This window comes from Xenopus laevis, chromosome 7S, assembly GCF_017654675.1.
Source record: "Xenopus laevis strain J_2021 chromosome 7S, Xenopus_laevis_v10.1, whole genome shotgun sequence".
Classification (NCBI taxonomy): domain Eukaryota; kingdom Metazoa; phylum Chordata; class Amphibia; order Anura; family Pipidae; genus Xenopus; species Xenopus laevis.
This window is the reverse complement of record NC_054384.1, coordinates 5,985,150-6,006,439: the sequence shown is the minus strand read 5'-3', so window position 1 is coordinate 6,006,439 and position 21,290 is coordinate 5,985,150. Positions and strand designations below refer to the sequence as shown.

Sequence of the window (21,290 nt, the reverse complement as noted above, 5' to 3'; positions counted from 1 at the left end):
CCCATGGCTACACAGCAGCTTGTTTATATAAACTATAGTAGTACTTATCTGTTATCCACTGTCTGTTTATATAAACTAAAATAGAGTTTCTGAAGCAAACACGCCAATTTGTAAACAGTGCAGCACAACAGTACATTATATTTTGAAAGACTTTTACTGTTCCATCAATACTCAACTCTAACCGCATTCATATACAGACACTACTGGCGCTGAAGTAAATCTGTTAGAGTGCAGAGAAATTGTGTACCCCCTAATAGCATTACAGGGGTCCCTATAGCATATTCACTGCAACGTTTCTGCCAATCAGATAAATACGGACAACCAGATGTGGCCCCAATGGTCCCCAAAGAGGTTCACAAGTGGTTGATGACATTGTAACTATTATTATCCAGCATATATAACAGTTGGCATCTAATAAAAGACTTGAATGGTTCCTCTTGTGTTTTCCCCCATAATCCAACGCTCGATACTCAAGCCATTAAAACTCCTGCCAGTTTGGAAGCCACCCATCATAGAACCCTGGCTCCCTGCCCATTACTAATTGTGCATATTCCATCATTGGCACAGATTCATCCCGCTTTCAAAAATAATATCTATATTTCCTAACATGCACGCTGTGCCAAATTGCCTTCTCCTGGCCATTCTATCAGTGAGCGAGCACAATGGCGGTGCTGACCTCTCTGCTTTTCATCACTGTTCCCTCTCTCTGGGTGTATGGGTGCAGCTGAGGCAGGCACAGGTGTTGCTAGCACCCGTAGGTACCAGAATGGCTCCATCTCCAAACCCTGTAAATATCCCATAAGCATTGCTAATCTAATGTAGATCAATATGAAGCAGGCATGAGAGCGGATACGTAATTACTAGCTGTGAAATAACAAATTTATCCTCATTAGTGCTCAACGCCAGTCATTTATAACTGTCAGCTTGGTGTGCATCATTTGCATATGTTTTTGCCTTACTGGGGTGCCCAAGAGCATCGCTGGATTCTGAGCACCCTAATATGTGTTAGAGAAGGACAGGGCATGGGGACGATGGGGTCCCTTGGCCTGCCAAAAGGCAGCACCTAAATATAGCATGTGCCATCCTCAGTTGTGGTAAGTTGGGGGAGGGGCCAGGAGGTATAGGGTGCCCGATGAGGCCCTAATTAATGAGCAATTTCAACATGTTGTAACAGGAAAACCTCTGGATATGTTATGGGCCCTAAAATGAATTAGCTGCGGTCTCCAGTAACATCTAGTTACACCATTGAGGAATAGTGTAAATTGTAAGGCACGATGGTGCTGTCACCAAACCTCCCCTTTACTCCCAAGCCTCTCTATTGAGTAAGGAGTCCGTTACCATTGGGAATCATTTGACAATAGTGATCGGCGAGACTGGGCTTCTCTTCGCCCAAAAATTAGCTAAATGTATTGAAGTCATTGGGCATCAAAATCATTTTTATACGCACGACTATTTAGTCCAAATGCAATGGGCGTCCGAATAATTTTGATGCGCGACAATCTTTTTTTGACGAGGCAGATATTTCACCAGAAAATTAGGCGAAACTCGAAAATTCGCATTGAATTCATGTCTGGCGAATCTATTCTCCATCACTCTTTGCCAATGATTTTAGCATTTCAAATGAGTTTGGATGCAAATTGCAAACAACACAAGGTTCCTACAGGGAAGGCGTCTTTACCCAGAGACCAGAGAGGAGGAAAAAGGAATTGGGAGGAGAAGACAGAAGCGTTAATGGCTCAGGAAGGCAACTGTGTCAGTGAGAGGTAAATGGATAAGGGGCAGAGAATAAGATTTCTCCAGCTAATCAGCAGAGTTGATTGGAAGTAATTCAATTCCTGAAATGCAGCCGACGGGAACTCAATCCAGTTGATCTCCAGGCACAGGCACAATCACAAAATCATTTTAGCTTTTGGCTGAAAGGACGGAATCGTGTCAGTGGCCAATGATCATGTCTGAAATGAAGAGCCGGCGACCTGACAGTGTAGGAAGATAAAGGGAATTATACAAACTTACAAAAATAGTTTCTATTTAAAGATCTGTTATACTTTCATTTGCATTTATCTAATAGAAATCATAAGCACTGTGAAGGTGGCCATACACGGGCCAATAAAATCTGCCGACAGACCGAGTCGGCAGCTTATTGGCCCGTGTATGGGGCCCCCCGACGGGCTTCCCCGATCGAGATCTGGCCGAAAGTCGGCCAGATCTCAATCGGAAGGGACTAAAAATCCCATCGGATCGCGGCCGCATCCGTTCGTTGATGCGATCCCGCGATCCGACCGCCGTTAGGCATCGTTAGGATCCGATCGTTGGGCCCTAGGGCCCACGATCGGATCAGCTCGATATTGTCCACCTCAAGGTGGGCATATCGGAGGGAGATCCGCTCGTTTGGCGCCAAACGAGCGGATCTCTCCATGTATGGCCACCTTAAGATATGTGTGTCAAAAGTGTACAATATCATGTGTATTTCACTGGCATTAAAGCTGGTGAAATAAGAAGCTCCAGGGAAATGTGTAGTACTGCAGCTAGTAAAGCTGTTTAAGTGGTGAACAAGTTTAGTAAAAGATGGATTATGGGTCCCTGGAGTGGATGGAAGGGAGCAGGGTGGGCTTCCATCCCTTGCTCCATGTAAGGGTTTTGCAGCTGCCAAGCTAAAGGCAGTTAGAGGTAATTAACTACAGGTATGTGGTAGTTAAAAGGAGGTGTAGAGCAACACCTCAGGGCTGCTTCCCTCTAGAGACCTCCTAGAGTGGAGGGTGAGGGGCCACTGAAGGAGTGCTGGTGAGCACCAGGGAACCAGAGACTGATTCTGATTCCCCTGAGTTGGAGAGAGCTCCAAAGGTCTGCGAGAGGACCAGAGAAACAGCTCCCAGGAGACAAGAGTGTCTCACGTGTGCCCAGAGAGGATTCTGGGACTTGTGGTCCGCTGAAAGCCAGTAAGGGCTAAACAAAGCGGGAATAAAGAGAACACCAGTGAGGCTGTGAATTGGGACTGTGTTAACACTTATGTGATTCCACCATGTGAAGCCAATGGGCTGAAGATTTGCTTGTGTTGTTGAAAATAAAAGCCAGCAAAGCGTCAATTTAAACTCTTTTAGTTGGTCAGTCTCCATTTCTGTGCTGAAATCTGTGCCGGGGCCTTGGCTTTCACTACCGGAAGCCAACAGCACATTTATAATCAATTTACTCAGGTGTATCAGAGACCTTTACTTAAAGGGCCAGACATATAGACACACACCTCCGGTATCTGGATATTAATAAAGTGGCACAGACCCTCCTTTGAATTGCCCACCCGATATGACGATAAGCTCCCCCCGTTTCAGGGTGTGCAGTTTGGGGGGTGTTACATGTGTTCCCTTGTGGCTGATTTTTGAGCAACGATTCGCAGAACGTTATTCGGTAACCCCAGAGGTAGCAGCAAATCCCTGTCCTGTATCTGCTGTCCCAGCGCAAACGGAAACATTGTACAGACCTGGGAACCAGGAATAACCCATGAGTCCATTTATTTTTGCTTCTGGAACATCCGTCATTCTCATGGGATTGCTGTTCCCACACTTTATTTCTTGGGGAAACGACTGTTGCTCTTCGCTAGGAGCCGGGGATGTTGAAATCTTACCAAATGATCTGGAGCACGAGGCCACAATCAGAGTTAGGTGCCAACTCCAGATTATCTTGACCAACCAGTAATAAATTATACATATTATGCAGGTATAGGATTCCTTATCCAGAAACCCATTATCCAAAAAGCTTAGGAAGGTTATCTCCCGTAGACTCCATTTTAATTTAAAAAAATTAACATTTTTGATAATGATTCCTTTTTTTTAGATGGTACTTGATCCCAACTAAGATATAATTCATCTTTATCAGTGACTTCATCAATTGAAAAGCTCTGGCACATGGGTACAAGATTGAATATCATGAAACTAGACATGGAAGTGATAACTTTCCCTTTTGCATTCACACACAGAGCTTTGAAACCAGAATAAAGACAGTTTATTTTGGGCTGTACTAGTGATGGGCGAATTTATCCCGTTTTGCTTTGCTACAAAATTCGCGAATTTTCCGCGAAATTCGTGAAACGGGTGAAAAATTTGTGAATTTTGACAGCAGCAACAATTTGCCAGCGTCAATATGGACGCCGGCGACAACTTCGACGCTGGCAACATTTGACGGCCATTAAAGTCAATGGGCGTCCATTAATCGTCGATGGCGTCTAAATTGTCGCCGACGTTGGAACCATCGCCAGCGTCAAAAATATTTTGACGCGGCAAATTTTCGTTCATTCTATGCCCAGAGCATTCCTACTCAATGTATTTTTATTTATATAGAGGGGAAGCAGCCATAGTTTTTTTTACCCCATTCCCCATAGAAAAACCCCACCTAGTGATGCCTTTGTTTTTAATAATGCCTTAAGCATTCTGGCATCTCATTTTAAAGAAATACTAGAGCAGGAAGGCAGGGCCACTCTCTAACCTACTATTATTATTATTGTTGAGAATTCCAATGTTATTTATTATTATACAGTAAAATCCTATCGGTTCCACATTAAGATATAAATCAGTCCTAACAATGGCTCCCATGCAGGGCCGCTGTGCCTTTAAATCTCTCTTACATAATATTCCAGCAAACAATCTGCTTGCAGCTATTAATATACAAGGGAACAGATTGCCATTAATCTATTTCTCATTCAAGTTTGGCAATTTCACAATAAAAAAAAAATCACATTCTGTTTAGAAGACTCAGATGACGAAACACGCACTTTATAGTACAGGTATGAGACCTGTTATCCAGAATGCTGAAGACCTAGGGCTTTGCAGATAAGGAATCTTTCTGTAATTTGGATCTTCATACCTTAAGTCTACTACAAAATCATTAAACAAACCCAATAGGCTGGTTTTGCTTCCAATAAGGATTCATTATTAGTGATGGGCAAATTTATTCGGCAGGCGAGAATTCACAGGGAAATTCGCCAAATTGACGCTAAAATTCCCGGTGTCATAGTTTTTGACGATGCCGACGCCAGTGCCAATTTCAATTAAACGAACGCCCATTGACTTTAATGCACGTCAAATTGTCACCGGCAATAATTTTGACGCCCGCAAATTGATACCAGTGTCAGAATTCGCCTTTCGTGAATTTTTTTTCCGTTTTGTGAATTATTCATTGAAACGGGACAAATTTGCCCATTACTATTCATTATATCTTAGTTGGGATCAACTACAAGCTACTGTTTTATTATTACACAGAAAAAGGAAATCATTTTTAAAAAATCTGGATTATTTGGAGAGACAGCCTTTGCATAATTTGGAGCTTTCTGGATAACGGGTTTCCTGATAATGGATCCCATAACTATAGATTTCCGGGATCCCTGTTTCATGCGTGTAATTGATTGTGCAATTCAGAATACACTTGCGTTGAATATATTTTAAGAATATCAGGCTGCCTATGAGGCCAAAGTTATACAGGGGTAATCTGGGGTAACGTGGGAGTGCAATGGATGCATTAAAGGTAGGACATTTTAGCCATGCAAGGGTTAATCTCCCCTTCTAACCAGTCATAAAAGTTAGTGATAGGAGACTTTTTAACCCACACCTGATCCTAGCAAACTGCTTCAAAAACCACACCCAAAGTACATTCTCAACCCAGCCTGCTGTGATGATGTCACAAATAGACTGGGTTGGCTGGGTGACATCACTGGGGTGGGGGTTGGTGCAAGCATGTCACCTAAGAGGATGGGCCACCACCCAGTCCTACCTGAGGCTAATGTCCCTGGGATGAACCTGCCCAACCCTGGGCCAACTTTCAATTTAAACAGTGAAACCACTGGTCCTGCTCCACTCATAACAATGTTCTTCTCTAACACAATAAAAACTCTCTCCCTCCCCTAAAGCTGTCATCAGCGTGTTCTAATCTATATCCTTAGTAAGACTCCCTGCACCCACCCCTAAATAGTGACGTCATCATTTTCCAGTTTATGCCACCCTGCTCCTCCCCTGAATGGGTCCATTGGACTAGTCTAGTCTCAACTTCTGCCTAATGGATCCCTGCACCCAGTCCCGCGGGGAGGGGGGTGCCACTGGAGTGCACTAAAATCTATATAAATATGTAATAGGATGCTCTTGTCAGGAGAGTGTTCCCAATTAAGGCCAATGCAATGAAAATGGAGGAAATATGTTGTACCTTCCATGACATACACCAGCGAGCCCACGTCCCCTTCCTTGATGATGCAGCTGTCCATTCCATATTCTACGGGATACATACAATCCACAATCTCTTGGATCTGGGAGATTTCCAGGTTTTTCATGAAGTCGTTGTCCAGAATCGCTTCCTTAATTAATTCCTTAGACCTGAAGGGAGAAACACGTTAATTACTCATCCCACTCCAGGAACCCCAATGGGAAATCATTATTATCATGTGTTAGGGCGTCACATGACATATGTACTGCCGTGTTTCTGAACCTTGGCTCCCAAGATGTTGCTGGACTACAGCTCCCAATAGCCATGAGGATTCTGGTAGTTGTAGTCCGGCAACATCTGAGGGTCTAAGATTGTGGAACCCCAATTGCTGAGCTGCTTTAGCAATTGGACAGGGACAACAGTTTGTTTCAATTCACACCCACTAATTACCATGTCCATTTTATAAAATTTGGTAGGTTATGGGAGTTTTTGGGCCATGTTTTATGTGTTATAACAGTTTTGCCCTTTAAGCTGTGCGTCTCAGTTCCCCCCATGAGACCTGCTTATCTTAAATTGTTACAATTGTATCTTTGCTTATCTTAAATGGTTACAAATGTATCTAAGAGTAGGTGCTCTCCTCCAAAAAGTCTCTTATTTTAATTGAGTTTCAGAAACGTTGATTCTCTTTTTGTGGTTGTTCAGTGCAGGAGATCAAAGAGAAAATCAGGACATTTAAATAAAAACCCGAGAGTGCGGGCTGCGCTGTCAAAATCATGACTGTCCCATAGAAAACGGGACACTTGGGGATATATATTTGCAGGCCCAGATTTGTGGTGAGGCCACAAAGGCTCGGGTCTCGGGCGGCATAATTTTATGCTCGCCCAGCTGCAATCTAGTTTTTCCAGGAGCACTGGGGATGCTCAGTCCTTTAACTCTGCTGCACGTGTAATCTCCAGTGCTCCATTGTGAAGGCGGGGCTTGCGTGCGTACATACGTGTGTGCAAGGAAGGGTGGCCGCCAGAAGCCACTGGCCTAGGGGCGGGCCATTTAGAGATCCAGGCCTGTGTATTTGGTGTGACCTATCAACTGCCTGGTTTCATGTTAATGAGAGATAATGAGCCTTGTTAATAATATAGTGAATTAAGTACCCCCTCTTGTAAATTATAAGGATATTATAAGTTACCGAGGAACTTCATGACCATATTCGGCCGTGGAACTCCGAGGTAACTTCTAATATCCTCATATTTTGCAACAGGGGGTACTTTATTTATTATAATATACAAGTTTCAGTGAGTCATGTGACAGAAATGACATCACTACTCACCGTTTATAACTGATGACATCACTAGTCACCGTTTATAACTGATGACATCACTATTCAAATTATCATTTACAAACTTGCAACAAACTAGAGTACAATGTATATTACACACTCTTCCTCGTTGTGTTACTAGCTGACCAGTTCGGATAGCGATTGCAACAATGTACATAAAACGTAACCTTTTACTCCGTGTTCCATTAAGACATGTTGCCCATTCACATACAGACACGCTGCTCTATAGATAACAAGCAGTGCAGGACACTGTCCTTAAAGATACATATAGTTAGAAACCGCACCGAGTGGAACGGTGGATTCCATATAATCAATATTGTGCCATTAATGAGTTACCAATGTCAAATTGCTTAACTGCAATGCAGTGATTACAACAATGAGCTCATGCCTATCTATGTGGGGAGCAAGTGGGAGCTGCACTCACCACCGTCCACCTATGCTGCCCTACGCGTTTCGCTGACAGCTCAGCTTCATGAGAGGCATCAAGGACTTATTTTCCTTTTATATAATGGTTTCCCAGATTTATTTAAAAATTCCCTCCCCATTGTGCAGTCATGCACCAATCACTTATTGCTTTAAAAGAGAACCAAACCCTTTGTGCGAGGAGAAGAATTATAATAGTACTGAGAGTGGGCCCCTGGTCTAAGATTTTTGGGTGGGCCCCTGGTGTCCCAGTCCGACACTGAGAATGTATAATATTAATATCAGGAGTTTTCCCTTCCACATTCTGTGCAACGTTCCGTCATCAGCTCCGCATCCCGCCACTGGTCGCCCACTCATCATTTGTAATGGCTCAGCTATTTCATGAATATGGGCCGTGGGACTGGCAAACATTTGGAGGCATTTTATCAGGGGACTTCCCAATTGCACATTTACCCGGCAGAGAGAGAGACGTTGTATAAACAAGATTGTTTTTATGTTCCACTAAAGATAGATGGGGTCGCTCACCACCAGATTGCCAACTATTTGCTTTCCGGCTGGTAACGCGGCTCGTTCACATGCGAATAAATGAAAGCGCCCGGCTGTAATGCCCCTAAGAACTGATAGACTGCAGTCATTGCCGTATAATGGGCCTCAGATACACAGAACAGCCAAATGTTTTCTATTTTGTCTGTTGCTTATATTTCCATATCAATCACCTTATCTCTGTGGGTGATATTCTCCCTACAGCAAGTGAGAGGAAGGCAAGAAGGTATCCAGGGAAGTGACTGTAATTGGGGAATATCTATAACATCTGTCATGTATCTATCTATCCATAATTTTATCTATATCTATCTATCCATCATTTTATCTATATCTATTATTTCTGTCTATCTATATATCTATATATCCTCTATCTATCTATCTATCATATATCTATTGGGTATCAACTATCTATCTAGCTGTCACATATCTATCTATCTATCAATCTATCTATCTATCTATCTCTATCTATCTATCTATCTATCTATCTCTATCTATCTCTCTCTATCTATCAATCATTTTATCCATATCTATCTATCATTTTATCTATCTATTATTTCTATCTATCTATATATCTATCATATATCTATTAGGTATCAACTATCTATCTAGCTGTCACATATCTATCTATCTATCTATCTATCTATCTATCTATCTATCTATCAATCTCTATCTATCTATCTATCTATCATCTATCTATCTATCATCTATCTATCATCTATCTATCAATCTCTAGATAGATAGATAGATAGATAGATAGATAGATGATAGATAGATAGATAGATAGATAGATAGATAGATAGATGATAGATAGATAGATAGATAGATAGATAGATAGATAGATAGATGATAGATAGATAGATAGATAGATAGATAGATAGATGATAGATAGATAGATAGATAGATAGATAGATAGATAGATAGATGATAGATAGATAGATAGATAGATGATAGATAGATAGATAGATGATAGATAGATAGATAGATAGATAGATAGATAGATAGATAGATAGATAGATAGATGATAGATAGATAGATAGATAGATAGATAGATAGATGATAGATAGATAGATAGATGATAGATAGATAGATAGATAGATAGATAGATAGATAGATAGATAGATAGATAGATAGATAGATGATAGATAGATGGATAGATATAGATAGATGGATAGATGACAAATAGATAATGTTCACCTGCAGTTAAGCAGTGCAGGCAGCCCCCATACATAATGTAGGTGAGTTGAAGATGCTGCTGAACTGTATGGGAATGATAATTCAGATATTAGGAATCAGATGGTGATGGCACAATAAGTGATGAGTGCTGTGACGTACATGAGAATGGCACAGAATGCCCTATAGCCTGGCACTTTATTGCAGGGATCATTTCACTCACTAAACAGCAATGGGCCAGAAGTCTAGACACTTTTGTTGAGACATTAGAGCTCAGATGGATTGTACATTCACCTTCCTATTCCCCGGCCAAGGATAAAAAGACACTTCTGAAATAAACCCATTCGGGAACCTTCTCCGTTTATGCAATTTAAATAAAGGCGAGAGACATCGTGTAAATGGAGAGTCTGTTATTAAATGGAGACAGTTAATGGACAAACTTTAATGATGCTGTTTTCTATGTATGGCCATTGCTTCATATATTTACCCATTTTTTCCCACTCTCTCACCCATAGCCGGGGGGCTCATTCCTCTGCTTCCCATGGGCTGCACCTACGGTCACATTGGAGGACCCTAAGGGCTTCCCCAAATTTGCTTTCAGTGGAAGGCGATTAACAGTGTGGTTGGGGTGTTTAAAGGAATCAATAATAAAATAATATATTTCTACTGGGTGAGTGTATTTGATATACTTGTCCCTGCTCAGCTGACTGTATTGGGCAGGTGTCATGAGTGTTATAATAGGAAAATTGTTGTTGCGTGTCAGTGCAAGTAGAGGATCTTTCCAGGTTACTCATGGGGTCCGGGTGCACATGTCCTAGACCTAGAGTTCAAGGTGGAGGTATCAGACCAAGAAGGAACCAGCAGACGCTCACAGAGCCCACAGACAGTAAGTAAAGGAACTACAGACTTTGTTTCAGGCAAATAGAAGATGCACAGAAAGCCTTACGCGTTTTGTGCACTAAGGAACTTAATCACAGGCTGTGTCATGGGTGGGACTCAGTAGGACATCGCTGTGGCACCTGCTGGCGCAAGATAAATGATAATGACAGCAGTGAAATGGGTTAACAGAATAAAACCCACAGATTCTGCTTCGAAGGGCAACCCCCCCATCACTGACAGACCAAGTGCAAAGCTTGCGGCCCCTCTGAATCTGAGTATTGGTAATGATGTCTGTTCACACTCCATACTGACAGACAATACAATTCCTGGATGACAGGTAAGAGGTCCTGTTAATTAGAGAATAATTAGAACGCTGGGATATAATTGGCTGGCGCAGTCCCCCCTCTCCCGTGAGCCAAGAGGATTTTCTTGTGTGGAAAATATTTGAAAGGAGTCAATAGTAATTAAATGTTATAGAGTCCGTCTCGCTCCCACCGAGTTTGCTCATAGTCTGTACAGAGAGATCCCATAAAACTATGGCAGCATAGGTATTCCCCTGTACTAAGCACAATTCAGCAGGAACAGCCCCTAAGTTTGCTCATAGTCTGTACAGAGAGATCCCATAAAACTATGGCAGTATAGGTATTCCCTGTACTAAGCACAATTCAGCAGGAACAGTCCCCTAAGTTTGCTCATAGTCTGTACAGAGAGATCCCATAAAACTATGGCAGCATAGGTATTCCCTGTACTAAGCACAATTCAGCAGGAACAGTCCCTAAGTTTGTTTATAGTCTGTACAGAGAGATCCCATAAAACTATGGCAGCATAGGTATTCCCTGTACTAAGCACAATTCAGCAGGAACAGCCCCCTAAGTTTGCTCATAGTCTGTACAGAGAGATCCCATAAAACTATGGCAGCATAGGTATTCCCCTGTAATAAGCACAATTCAGCAGGAACAGTCCCCTAAGTTTGCTCATAGTCTGTACAGAGAGATCCCATAAAACTATGGCAGCATAGGTATTCCCTGTACTAAGCACAATTCAGCAGGAACAGTCCCTAAGTTTGCTCATAGTCTATACAGTGAGATCCCATAACTGTCTGGGAAAAGCAAGGGGTATAGTGGCTCTATCTATATCTCTAGCTAAAAGCTGTACATTTGGCCCTGTGTCTCTGCTCCATCTCCGACTCCCGTTTATGTTATACTGAATGGAACACACGATATCTTTGGATCTGTCTATTCAGAAAGGAATGTTCCTCAGTTCTTGTTTCCAGGTTGCTGGAGATCCCTGTATATAAATGTTTAAATAAAATGAATAAAACATGGGGGCTTTGGGGTTTGTTTTATAAGAAGCTGCGCTTAGGGTGCATTTACACGGGTGAGAAACTCACTTACTCTATTCTTTCAGCATTAGAATATTAATGACTTCACCTGACATGAACTTCATGGGCTCTGTAATCATTGGGGACAACAGGGCTGTCTCATCAACACACGAGACGAAAGCAAATGTAAAACCGGGGTCGGGTCTAAGATAATGTGAGGTGTTAAATATCCTTGACTGTACACTCTTACCTGTGCCCCCTCTGGCTCTTCTTTTAGCTGTAATCACCCAGACAGCCAGTAAGGTCTTTCAGAAAATTGATTCAGCACACTACATTAACCCCAGACATGGCAGTAGAATCACTACAGAAAACAGATTCAGAGCATTGCATCAACCCCACATATGGAAGTTATGTAACGGTAGGAGACTGATTAAGAGCATTGAATTAACCACATATATGCCAGTAAGATCACTGCAGAAAACTGATTTGGGGAATTGCATTAACCCCAGAATTGCCAGCACGGTTGACTGCAAAAAATAAGTTCTGTGCTTTGCATTAACCAGAGATCTCTGCAGAAAACTGAATCAGAGCATTAATTTAACTTCAGATATAGAAGTTAGGTAAATTCAGAAAGGTGATTTAGAGCAATGCATGAACCCAACATATGGAATTAGGTAACGGTAGACGACTGATTAAGAGTACTGCATTAATAGCAGCTATGCCAGTAAGATCACTTCAGAAAACTGATTTGGAGCATTGCATTAACTCCAGATATGCCAGCAAGGTTACTGCAGAAAATGGATTATGTGCATTATCCTGAGATCACTGCACAAATCTCAATCAAAGCATTGCATTTACCCCAGATATAGACGTTAGCTAACTGGAGAAAGCTGATTTAGAGCATTGCATTAACCCCAGATATGCCAGTAACATCATTGCAATAAAAAAACGAACGCAGAGCTTTACATTTACCCCAAATATAGAAGTTAGGTAACTTCAGAAAGCTGATTTAGAGCATTGCATTAACCCCAGATATGCCAGTAACATCACTGCAATAAAAAAAACAACGAATACAGAGCATTGCATTTACCCCAAATATAAAAGTAAAGTAACTGGAGAAAGCTGATTTAGAGCATTGCATTAGCCCAAAATATGCCGATAAAATGACTGCAGGAAATGGATTCAGAGCATTGCTTTTTCTTCCAAACTCACCCACCTGTCTCTCCATCCCTCCACTCATTGTTAGTCATGTGTCCCTAATGTGTGGAGCGTCTAATCATGAAGACATGGAAGAAGTCCCTTCGCAACAGGCCTTGGTCCCCCGTGTGATCTGATTGTTGACCCTTGGGCCAATTGATTGTATCAACCTGGCTTGCCCTGACAGTTGGATGACTAGGCCAGGCAGAGATCATGCAATTTGAATCTGTAAAGAGTTAGGGGGTGATCCAATTGCCTGGAGCCCCTTAACCCTTAAATCTTGTGCGAACAATGAAATAGAAGGGGCTAATGATGTGACTGTCCATTATGTGTGGACTAATGTAGTGAGTCTGATACACAAGCACAGCATTAGTGTCAGTGCCGCTGCCGTTATCAAGATGGATCCGTGATCATGGCGGAGGGAACAGAGGACTTCCAGGTTCTGGGGATCCGTGGCCTTAACCACATTGCACAGCAACCTCACTAGCGTCTCTCCCAGGCCGGCCACGCTGCCTAATCCGATTACACCTCCTGATTTAATTATCCTCTCCGTTTGTTGTTAAAGGGATACTGTCATGGGAAAAAAAGTTTTTGTCCAAAATGAATCAGTTAATAGTGCTGCTCCAGCAGAATTTTGCAGTGAAATCCATTTCTCAAAAGAGCAAACAGATTTTTTTATATTCAATTTTGAAATCTGACATGGGGCTAGACATTTTGTCAATTTCCCAGCTGCCCCAAGTCATGTGACTTGTGCTCTGATAAACTTCAATCACTCTTTACTGCTGTACTGCAAGTTGGAGTGATATCACCCCCTCCCTATTCCCCCCAGCAGCCAAACAAAAGAACAATGGGAAGGTAACCAGATAACAGCTCCCTAACACAAGATAACAGCTGCCTGGTAGATCTAAGAACAACACTCAATAGTAAAAACCCATGTCCCACTGAGACACATTCAGTTACATTGAGAAGGAAAAACAGCAGCCTGCCAGAAAGCATTTCTCTCCTAAAGTGCAGGCACAAGTCACATGACTTGGGGCAGCTGGGAAATTGACAAAATGTCTAGCCCCATGTCAGATTTCAAAATTGAATACAAAAAAATCTGTTTGCTCTTTTGAGAAATGGATTTCAGTGCAGAATTTTGCTGGAGCAGCGCTATTAACTGATGTGTTTTGAAAAAAAAAATTTTCCCATGACAGTATCCCTTTAACATTGCAAAACAAATGTCACTTTTTTTATGGTGCAACGTATTATTACAGGGCTTAATGGGCATCGATTTGACCTAAATTTCAATAGCAGTAGTCGCATTTAAATGAAAATATTGCATAGCCTCGGGCTGCTCCGTCTCCCCGGCACACAGAGCCGAGCCCTACCCAATGTTACAAAAACAAAAGTGCTGAAAATAATGAAAACTTTTAGTTACGTGCCATTTTTACAGCAGTGGCTGACCCACAGTTATTTGATAGGCCATTATACGCCATATTAAAGGCATCAATGGAAATTGTGTTTTTCACCTTTTTCTCTTGATTTTGGAACAGCAACCAATCAGCTGTAAATGAGCCCTTAAATGTCAGACAACAACATTCTCGCGCTCTTGAACTTTTCCTTGGCTGTTTGGTGACACGGCGCCGCCTCCATATTCCTGACTTAATTGCATTTGCGTTAATGATTCTTCATTCCAGATCTGTCGTCCAAGGGCACAGGAACGGTGACTGATGTGCCAGACGCAGACAATAAAATTAATTAGCATGCACAATGGGACTTTATCATATAAGCGCTTACCCAGGGTGATATGTGTCTGCATTGCATCTGCATGCCATCCCTATCTGGTGCCAACCACTCAAGCCAACACAACTGCCTTTGTTTGCGTTATTAACCCACTGCTATACCCCTTAACCCACTTGGATGTGGCCTTGCCCAGGTGCCGTAGAAGATCGTTTTGTTGCCCAGTCCCTGTTGGGGGGGGCTTTGGTCCCACCCAGTTCTGTGGCTTTATAGCCCTGCCTACTAAGAGAATGGGGCCCAGTTGTAAGAACACTTAACCAAGCACCTGATATCTCCAGGCAACCTGCCCACAACCTACTCAATCCTTTCTGTCTTTAAATTGCATCTGCCCAGGTCTCCTACTGCCCTAGTGTCCCTTATAGAATTCCAGTCCCGACCTGATGGCGGCCCTGCTCATCCCAGTTGCTCTTTCCCTTTAAATGTAGTCAGAATCGGGCTGGGGGGCGAGGGGCCCACTGTGGCTTCTGCCTCAGGACCACCCACACCCCCCTGAGTTACCAAAGCCCCCCTGCCCAAGTTGCAGTCTCCCTCCGGCCCCCCGTGTACCTTTTTCTACTTGCAGCCCCAGCAGAGGCCAGGTAGGGAGGTCAACCTTCGTCCAGGGTCCAGTATATTAAAAGGAACAATCATTTAGGACATTAATATCTTACAGCAAAGAAGATGCAGAAGAGCCATTTAAAAACAAGACTAGAACTAGTTTATTCTTCTCTATTACAGGACGTAACAGGATTTACAGCTAGGAAGCATCTTTGTAGCTACAGCCGGGACTGAACAGAAGAAAATCCTGTTTAAGGGGATCCTGTCATGGGAAAACATGTTTTTTTTCAAAACACATCAGTTAATAGTGCTGCTCCAGCAGAATTCTGCACTGAAATCCATTTCAAAAGAGCAAACAGATTTTGTTATATTTAATTTTGAAATCTGACATGGGGCTAGACATATTGTCAGTTTCCCAGCTGCCCCCAGTCATGTGACTTGTTCTCTGATAAACTTAAATCACTCTTTACTGCTTTACTGCAAGTTGGAGTGATATCACCACCAAGGAGACACTTGAGGTTACAGTAGCGATCCTAGAGGGGGGCGGCGAACGGACTGCCGGGGCCCGCTCGCACCCCCTGCTCCTCCGGTAGTTCCGCCACTGTGAGGTTATAGATTATCCTGGTGCAGTTTGGGGTTTCTAGAGTCCCATGTCATGTTTATTAGAGATGGTTGGTATAAACAGTCCTGGCATTACAGTTATGGCCACTATCAGAAATCATGGGGTCCCATATTACTTACTGTAGTTAGCCCATTCAGGAGGCCCAGGTAATTAGGCTATTAGACTCCCTGAATATAATATGCCTGATCACACCCTCTTACACCCAAACACGGACAGGACTCCCCATAAAATGTGTAGAAATAATCTCACTCACGATTGCTCTTATTTTCCGACAGTCCTACATTGCACACCGGGGTACCACAGTCAGGGTTGTCCGGTCTAATTTTCAAAACAAGCCAAAGTCAGCTACAAAAGCAGCCCAAAACTAGCCAAGAGGTGCTTCAAAAGTAGCACAAAAATAGCACAATATGTGCAGTGAAAAAAAGTCTAAAAATGAAATGAGTATATGTGAAAATTTCATTTTCAGTGTTTCGCTAATTTTTCCATGAAGCAGAATGAGACAGATTCACCCGTCACTGTGGGAGTAACTATAAAGGGGGGAGGTATAGGGGCCCCATAAGGCCCTAAGTCATATACAATTTCAATAGATATTGGTAAAACAGCTCAAGCTCTAGACATTTTGGTGACCAGCAGATTTTTGCTGAAAATTGAGGAAAGTCACCAGAAAACGCGAGAATGCTTAAGAGTGATGGGAAACTCGGGTGCAGAGCCCAAAATCTGGTAACTCCCGACTTCTACAAAAGTCAGTCCCATTGCATGCAGGGTATTGTAGTCTTACATTAAACTTGGCAGTCGGCAAATTGTTAAACAAAAACTACATTACCCAACATGCATTGGGAGATGCAGAAAAAAAACTTTGGCTGGTTTCCAAAGTACAAACCAAAAAAACCCAAAAAGTAGCCCAAATCCATACCTTGACTAGTTTGTACTTTCAAAACTTGCCTGGGCTTTAAATTAGTAGCCCAATTTGGCTGGAAAACGGCCAACCTGGCAACCCTGGCAGAGGGGAATGGTGAGATTTGTAGGTTGCAAAAGGGGTGGAGCTTGTGGATGTTGGCAGAATTTGGTGGGATGTGGGTGGGGTTTTGGGATACTAGGGGTTGGTTGGAGAAGACCAAGGCAAGGAGCATAGAGAGGGCCCCCCTGCTTATTTCCTAATACGCAGCCCCATTATTTTGGACACTGGACCTGATTGTGGAACTAATAAGTAACCAAGGTGTAGGGTTTATCAGAAAGTAGGAATGGTTTGGGAAAGGCTGCTTATATCTGGGTGTGGCCAAGTAACTAAGGGGTGTGGTCTAAAATACCACCATTTCCAATTTTATCTGCCATAGACCTGGCCAGATGTGTTCCAAACCCACCCGCTAGTTCATGGACAAACCAGGAAGAAAAGGGAAAGTAAATGTGCACAGGGTCGTTGTGCCAATGAGGAGAGTTCTAAAACTTGACTCAGGATCAGCTCCAAGAAAAAAGCCGCTCCTGGTACATTTAAGAGGCGAATTTCCATTTTTTAAACCGGAAATTCAGCAAAAGATAATCGTTGAGGGGCGAGGGAGGTGGCATTGCAGGGAAACAGCGTTGAATGCGCAGATACAGGGTTTGTAGAACTAAAAGAATAATAAGTGTTGCTGCAACCATTGCCCCTGCCAAGCTTTAGCCTATAAAAAGCCTTTTGGTATTGTATCGGCGTTACGGTCAATCACTGGAAGTCGGGACTGTGTCCCGAGGAATTGATATCTGCTGCCATCACAATGTGAGAAAGAAAGGAGAATTAACATGGAAATGTGACTCTCGAGCTTTTCTCGCCTATTTATAGCCGCGCAGGAGAATGGGATGATATGGGGAATGAACACACAGTGATACGGTGCAATTTACAGCGGCGGTTTCACAAGATCGAGCCTGTGAGACTCACGCGTTTGAGATGTCAAATCTGGTGTAGCAGCAGCATCACAATGGAACGGGGCCCTAAAGGCTAGAAGGAGATTATTACTATGTGCCCAATATGTTGCACTTGTACAGCATAGTATTATTGCTGCTGTAGGTCCGCAACTGATGGAGGATCCTCATTTATATTGGGGCCCTACTACATTGCCAGGGCCCCTTCGTATTCCTCTCCTTGGTTATTTTGGGGCCACTGCCAGACACTTCCTGACAAATATTTTAGCAGTTTCCCCCCTCTCCTGTTGGATCAGCACATGAACATAGACTGCACTGCAGGAGGAATAAGGGTAGGATTTTTAGTTGCTGGTATAGATGTGGGTTGTGGGTCGGGTTGTGGGTCTTGTCTTTTTTTTTTTATTCCTTTTAAAATTATACAAAACTTTTTTTCTGTCTCCGCCCACTTTTGATGATGATTTGGAGCAACATCACTTCCTGTTTAATGGAGGTCAGTGGGTTGCAGATCGGGTTGCGGATAAGGCAGTTGCGGCCGGGTTGGGAAGCGGATCCAGTCGGCAGGTAAATATGGGGGTTGCAGTTCGGGTTTCGGGTTCAGGTCGGGTCCAGGTCTCAAAAATCGGTTCCGTGAAGGACTCTTTCTTTAGGTGTGAGTGTGCCTGGGCTACATTTACATGATATTTTCAGTTACACAGGATCTTTTCATGAACTAAATAAATAACGACTTGCTGTGATACAAAGTAACAGATGGCGTCTTCCATTGAAACCTTTTCCAGCCTGAGGGTTGCGTTTCCTTAGCCGTGGGTCGGATCCCCCTCAAGCAAGGAACACATTAATCACCAAAACCTGTTTCTATTCAAAATCCAGGATTCGGTTCGGGATATGGCCTTTTTAACTAGGTTTCGTATTAGACGACTCCTTTTGCCTGTCCGAAGCTGAATCCGAATCCTAATTTGCATATGTAAATTAGGGGTGGGAAGGGGAAAACATTTTTTACTTCTTTGTTTTGTGACAAAAAGTCACGCAATTTCCCTCCCCGCCCTTAATTTCCATATGCAAATTAGGATTCAGTTCGGCTGGGCAGAAGGATTCAGCCTAATCCGAATCCTGCTGAAAAAGGCCAAATCCTGGCCGAATCCCGAACTGAATCCTGGATTTGGTGCACAGGGTCGGACTGGGGGGCCCGGGGCCCACCGGGACTAATGTCCAGGGCCCCCTCCGACCCCCCTGCCTCCCTACTATGACACACTGAGCACGCTTGCACGAAGGCGCTGCTTGGCGCGCCTGCGTGTAGGCACCGCTCCTCACTGAAAGGTGCCGCGCACATGCGCAAATGGTGCTGCGCGGCACATAGAAAAAGCTTTTTTACTTTCAAGTATGATCGGGACGTGGGATTGGCCCGGCGGGGACCCATTAGGGGTCGGGGCCCACCAGGTTTTTTCCCGGTATCCCGCCGGGCCAGTCCGACACTGTCGGTGCATCCCTAATTGGGACATATGAATGGAGAGTCAAACTGACCAAATGGATTCTGGATAACAATTACACCAACAGTTTCCTTTTCATAGTTCCCAGCTTCCATGGACTCCATTTTTCTACGGTTCCTCTTACACATTTATAAAGTGGCGGCGGAGCAGAGGGAAACACAAAGGCTGCCAGAAATGAACAAGCGCTGGGTTATAAATTAGCTAAATGAGTCATTTCCGATGGAAACCTTTCATTCCACATCTCCGTGGCGTTAACCTCCGCTGCATTTCCCTTACAATCCATCATGTTCCTGGAGCAATCACACCGCCGATCTGAATCATTATTAAAAGAGAGGCATTAGCGCCCATCACTAGCCCTTTATTCTGCAAGCTTTAAATGAATGACTGTGGCCGCAGTGTTATATTAGTCTCTGCCAGTCTCATCGGGAGACTCCCCATCTCACATGCTGAACAGCCAACAATCCCACTAGCTGTTTTTGTGACAGACATGAGAGTGATTGGTTCCCCTATTTGGTTAGTCACTACAACAGCACTGGGCAATTTATTCGATGTTGTTGACCTGAAATTCCCAGACAAAAATAGGAAATAAGGAGTGCATTGCGGCTGAGGCTAAGACTAACCTCAAAAAAGCTTTTAACGTATATTAATAGTAAAGAGATGCAGGTTGAGAGTGTTTCTCCTTTAAATAATGGTACCAGCATGGTTGTAACAGATACAGAAAATCAGTTCTTTTGTTCAGTGTATACAATAGAAGAATCAGAGTTCCCAGGCTCATTTCATAGCTGCACTTGATGGCTCAGGTCAGTCTAGTCAGTGGCTGACTCAGGATATAATTCATAAAGCCTGAATGTAAACAAGGCTCCAGGGCCAGATGGCATACACCCCCGGTTCTAAGAGAGCTTAGTTCAGTTTTAGACCGGCCCCTATTTCTGATTTTCTCCAATACATTTTCATCTGGTATGGTGCCTATGGATTGGAGGAAAGCTGATGTCATTTCTGTAGCAAGCAATGCCAGTCAGCAGCATCAAGGGCAAATAAGTAGTGATGGGTGAACCTGTGTAAATAACGCCAAATAATTCAGGAAACACATTGAAGTCAATTGACGCAAACGTCAAATTTTATATGTGCGACTATTTTGGCTTTATTTCTCCTTTAATTTTATTATGTCCCATATGCAGCACTTGGGCTATGACAGTGATCAGTGCAGAACACAGTGATCTCCAACACAAAGGAGCCCCCCGGAGTTTCTTATCCTTCATGTCTGAATGACAAAGGGGTGTCCCAGGACCCACATGCCCCCTGTTAAATTCAGCACTGCCAGGGGTGCCTGCTCCTTTAACATCTAATTGCACATTACTTGCCATCCAAGGTACAAGTCATTTAATCGGAGACAAATTAAGGCTCGTTGAACGCCGTGCGCTGTTTATAATCATCATATGAAAATTCGAAATGTGCAAATTGAATCCATAATTTATTGCTGAGCGGCACACGGGGAGATCTGGGGGGGGGGCTCTGCAGTGACGGAGCACCAGTCTATTTGCTTTATATAAAGTAAGTTTGGTTCAGTTTCTGAGTAACTGAAAGGAACCGGTACCCCTTATTTATAGATATAAAGGATCATTGTATCAATGTGAACTATAAATAAGCAACTGCCTGTTCGACCAACTGCCACATGCAGAAAACAGAGACTGCCAGCTGGCTAATTATATGCCCATGATGTGTCTGATGATAGAGCCAACGTTCCCGTGACTGTTCCCCTCCCTCCCTCTCTATCCTGAGACAGATGTAGAGATTGCTTTTAGCCATAGGACAAACAATGAGCACTTGGATAGGTGTGAAATGAGTGAATCATCCCCAAACACTAACAGTATCTGCAACTGCAGCCAGAGATAAAGGCAAGAATATCCTACAAATAAATCCCCCAAC

General features: G+C 43.2%; 1 protein-coding gene across 2 annotated transcripts in view; it reads right to left on the bottom strand.

Moving 5' to 3' along the window:
• prkg1.S (protein kinase cGMP-dependent 1 S homeolog) overlaps nucleotides 1–21,290 on the bottom strand; it is a 415,118-nt gene that overhangs the window by 317,017 nt on the left and 76,811 nt on the right. For both annotated transcript variants that reach the window (XM_018227316.2, XM_018227315.2), the window contains exon 2: nucleotides 6,181–6,347. In XM_018227316.2, the coding sequence (XP_018082805.1) occupies nucleotides 6,181–6,347 (167 nt within the window). The remainder of the gene's footprint in view (nucleotides 1–6,180; nucleotides 6,348–21,290) is intronic.